This window comes from Neolamprologus multifasciatus, chromosome 19 (genome assembly GCF_963576455.1).
Source record: "Neolamprologus multifasciatus chromosome 19, fNeoMul1.2, whole genome shotgun sequence".
In the NCBI taxonomy this organism is placed as follows: domain Eukaryota; kingdom Metazoa; phylum Chordata; class Actinopteri; order Cichliformes; family Cichlidae; genus Neolamprologus; species Neolamprologus multifasciatus.
The window spans coordinates 25,335,229-25,339,418 of NC_140457.1; the positions used below are offsets into that span (position 1 = coordinate 25,335,229).

The following is a 4,190-nucleotide window of genomic DNA, read 5'->3' on the forward strand; positions in this document are numbered from 1 at the left end:
TATGTGCACCCGTGTAAATAACATAATGTTCTGCGTGTTGTTGGTTTTCCCTCGATTTCTGAGTCGACAAGCGCCTTTGTTACTGGGACCAGTAATTTTAAGAAAGGCCCCCATTAGAACCCATGAGAAATGCAAGAAATGCATTATTATTATTCCAGAAATAAACAGTTAAACATTTTTCTGGTGTTACGATTTCATTTCAGTAGGTAAATAGTGTAAAACATATTTGCTTATATAGGAAATATCTGTTACACAGAGTGGTGATAGCATGACACGTTCAGGGTAACAGTGAATGACCAACAACTGGACTTAAATACATAAATAGCCCTTTTTGAACTAGAAGTCATAGTCATACATTTCATTCACACCCAAATGCATTGGGGACAATCGAAGGTTCAGTATCTTGCCCTTTGACGTGTGGACTGATAGCATTGGGGACTGAAGCACTGATTAGTACACACAGCCACACCTGCCCAACATAAATGATTCCATGTTGGTTAAAGACCAAATCAATTAGCTGCATATACACTGCAAAAACTCAAAATCTTATCAAGTATATTTGCCTTCTTTCTAGTCAAAATTTCTCATCACACTTAAAATACGAGAAATCAGCTACAGAGTAACATTTCAGTGAGATATAGGAACTTGTGAAAAAGTCTTGAAAACATATTGTTTGATTTTATTGTTTTATTTTTTGTACCTTTTAACATTTCACAAAGTAAACTTGTTTTGTATTATGAACACATGTTTTTGTTGGCTGGTTAGAGTTGCATGGATCGCAGATTAATCAGTTTTTTGTGAATATAAGCTGCTGACTGGTGAGCAGAATTTTCAGCTTGGTACGTTAGTGTTCATCAGTTAATCATAAAACATATTTAGCGCTTATAACAAATATATTATGCTAAATAAAGACAGACTTTTTCCACAATGGATATGATAGTAAGAGTTAGTAAACCTCTATTAAAATCTCTCTCTGCAGTCTGTTGTTTCTTAGATTCAGCATTGAAACTGAATTTAAAACAAAACATAGATGACATTCTGTCGCCTCGGCAGTCACCAAGATCTCACTGCCTACAGACATTCAGTAACTCTCATTGGATAATGTTAATAAATATCTTTCACTAAATATGAACGTTTTCTACCTGTCCTTGCTTAAATTATGAAAGATGTTATTATGCCTGAGAATCTCTAGAATGTCAAATACTTTCCACTAAACAGTTGTCTTCAACTTTGGTTAGTTTTTTTAACAACCATTTAAAAAACATATTTTGCCTTTGTTTTATTTTTTACTGCAATTTCTGTAGAGTAGCTTTTATAGTGTTAATTCAGTATGTGCTACAAAATAAAAGCCTTTCCTTTACATTAGGTTTGTGGGCATTTTATTTTGAATTGTTCCAATCATGGAACTTCAAAGGAACAGCACATCAAAGGAACAGCCTGTGATGTCACAGTGCACATTCTACTGGAAAAACCCTTAAATAGGGGAGACATTCAACCAACTTTAGTGGATCTCGGATGGCAGAAACACAAAACAACCTGGTTGTTAAAACAAAGACAAGGCAGACGCAGAGAAACGCAGACGCAAACGCTGACGCATCTACAATGGCAGAAGCAAAAATAGAAATGGTCATCACACCAGAAATCTTAGAAAGACCAAAACCTGAGGTTGATAAAGCCGCACAACCAAATACTGAAAAGTCTCCTGTGGCACAACCACCAAAGGAAATGGTTGTGAAACCAAAGAAACAAAAAAAGCAAAAACAGAAAAGAGTGGCTGAAGAACCAAGAAGACCAATTACTCGGGCATATGCCCGGGCTCTTCTTGAAGCTCAAAACAGCGTGGGTGATGGAGCAAACCTGAAAAATGAAGAAATGCAAAAAAACACTGAAGCCACTTCTGAAAAAGAAAAGGCTGAATCCCTCCCCATTTCAAATGCAAAGGAGGACATGGAGAGAGAGGGAAATGGGAAGAACCCCAGCAGACCAAACCCTGTGCCTAATGAATGGAATTGGCAATATATACCCTATCCCATTCTTAGACCCCCGTTTAATCCCTGGCACGAGATTGCTGCTCTCAGACACCAACTGGAAGCCTCCCAATACCATCAGAACAACCTTTACTGGAAAATGGTAGGTGCAAACAAGAGGGCCTCTTATCACCAGTTTCAGGTGAACAAACTTCATGAACAAATTCACGAGAACAAGCGTAATCATGAGGAAACGATTAAAGACCTCATAGAGCAGCTGGAAGAGGCTTCTAATAATAAGCCCAATGACATCAGTGAGACAGACACTCTCGCAAATGACAATGAAGCTATTGTCATATTGGATGAGGTGATGGCTACCCTGCAGGACCAAATCAGCCACCCTACCACAGAGCAGTGTGTGGAGTCTGCCACTCCAACCACAGAGGCTTCACACACTGACTCTGTAGGACTGAAGTCCTCTAAGGAGGCTGAATTTGAGCTCAAATGTAGGATTCAGCAAGAGCAGATTGAGATGCTCCAGAAACAGCTCCTAGCAGCTCAAAATCAGCTTGAAGAGCAGGCCGTTAAACATAGGCAGGAGCAGGAGACACTCAACCTGGAAATCAGTGACCTGAAATCCCAGCTCTGCCCCAACAAGGCCCTTCATGATTTGAAGGTAGAGTCTCTTGAGCGAGAGCTGAAAGAGGCCAAAGTTTCCTCACTTAAAATCCCACAGCAGCACAAAGAACAAAATTCCACTGCTGCAAATGAAATGCATAAATGTGAGCCTCTGAAAGAAAACGAGACTGGAGAACAGGAGAAGATGGAAAAAGAGGACTCACTGCCATCCACTGCAATGTCTCTGCAGGGGCCTCAGAAAGAAAAAGACACCACAGAACAACAGAAGATAGAAAAAGAAGAGTCAGCTGCATTCTCTGTACAGGAATCTTTGCAAAGTCTACGAGACAAACAGAAAATGCTCAATGTCAAGGTGGCTGAACTCGAGAGTGAAGTTAAGAGCCTGCCAGAGATTCCGCCAAGTAAGAAGAAGAACAAGAAGAAGCGGAACTGTGTGCGTCCCCAATTTCACATAATTGGTCTCAACATCAAGTCCTAAAAATCATATTTATATACAACTAAATTGTCAGTGAACATTTGAACCCCTCTCGGTCGAGACAGAAGGCCACCCCTTCCTGAGCCCGGTTCTGTCAGAGGTTTCTCCCCATTAAGAGGGGGTTTTTCCTCTCCACTGTCGCCAAGTGCTTGCTCATAGGGGATTTGGGGGCTTTTTTTTAACACCAACCACTGATAAGTTCACTGACATCAAATTTAAGACTCAGCAAATATGGAAATGGATCATTCGTCAGCAAGTGAGGAATCATCCATTTAAAACATGTTTGCTGAGTCATATTTAGTTGTATATAAATATGATTTCTGTCACACTAAGGCCAATCACAGACTCATTTGGACAATTGGTAAAAAAAATAAATAAATTGAAAAAATTGAAAAAAAGTAGTTGTGTCATTGTTTCGTGTAGATTTCAAATAACATGCCATTTTATGTCAACATATTTCTGTTACATTTGTAGTGCTCGTGGTCTTATATTCTTATGATCCTGTTTATTTGATGAGTATATCCTTCTGCCTTACTTCACATATTTACTGCTGCTTGGCTAGCTTTAGTCATGCTAGCATCAGCACGGGTAGAAACAGATACACATCAGAGACATCACATGTAGCTTGTGTTTATGTTCAGAGTGACATCTGATTTAAAAACAGGCAGCAAAGCACTGAGCAGCATATCAGTCAGCACAGAAAACAAATGCCATAAATGTCATCAATTAGGCTGGAATAATTTGTTTCTAGTGGCTTCTATTGTAAGTGCTTTATATTTCAGCATGACATCCTGTATGTGTCCTACACTGAGGACACTTGAAACTGGTCATTTTCTTAGAATGGAGCTAAAGATAAAAACAAAACAAAACTTTCATAAGAAATCTTTATTCTGCAGTAATTGACATTAAAAACCTAATAATGTTATCATTAAAAATATTAAAATGTGAAGTAAATGGTAAATGGCCTGTATTTATATAGTGCTTTACTAGTCCCTAAGGACCCCAAAGCGCTTTACACATCCAGTCATCCACCCATTCACACACTGGTGATGGCAAGCTACATTGTAGCCACAGCCACCCCGGGGCGCACTGACAGAGAATAATCATAA

General features: G+C 39.1%; 1 protein-coding gene across 1 annotated transcript; it reads left to right on the forward strand.

The window, feature by feature from the left end:
• Nucleotides 1-1,296: 1,296 nt before the first annotated feature.
• Nucleotides 1,297-3,951, forward strand: LOC146496708 (uncharacterized). The gene is made up of 2 exons (XM_085143502.1): nt 1,297-3,498; nt 3,723-3,951. The coding sequence occupies exon 1, from the start codon at nt 1,516-1,518 to the stop codon at nt 3,082-3,084; it is 1,569 nt and encodes a 522-aa protein (XP_084999628.1). The 5' UTR covers nt 1,297-1,515; the 3' UTR covers nt 3,085-3,498; nt 3,723-3,951.
• Nucleotides 3,952-4,190: the final 239 nt, after the last annotated feature.

Excerpts from the sequence above, each read along its gene's own strand:
- LOC146496708 (XM_085143502.1), top strand. The coding sequence starts at position 1,516 with ATGGCAGAAACACAAAACAACCTGGTTGTTAAAACAAAGACAAGGCAG.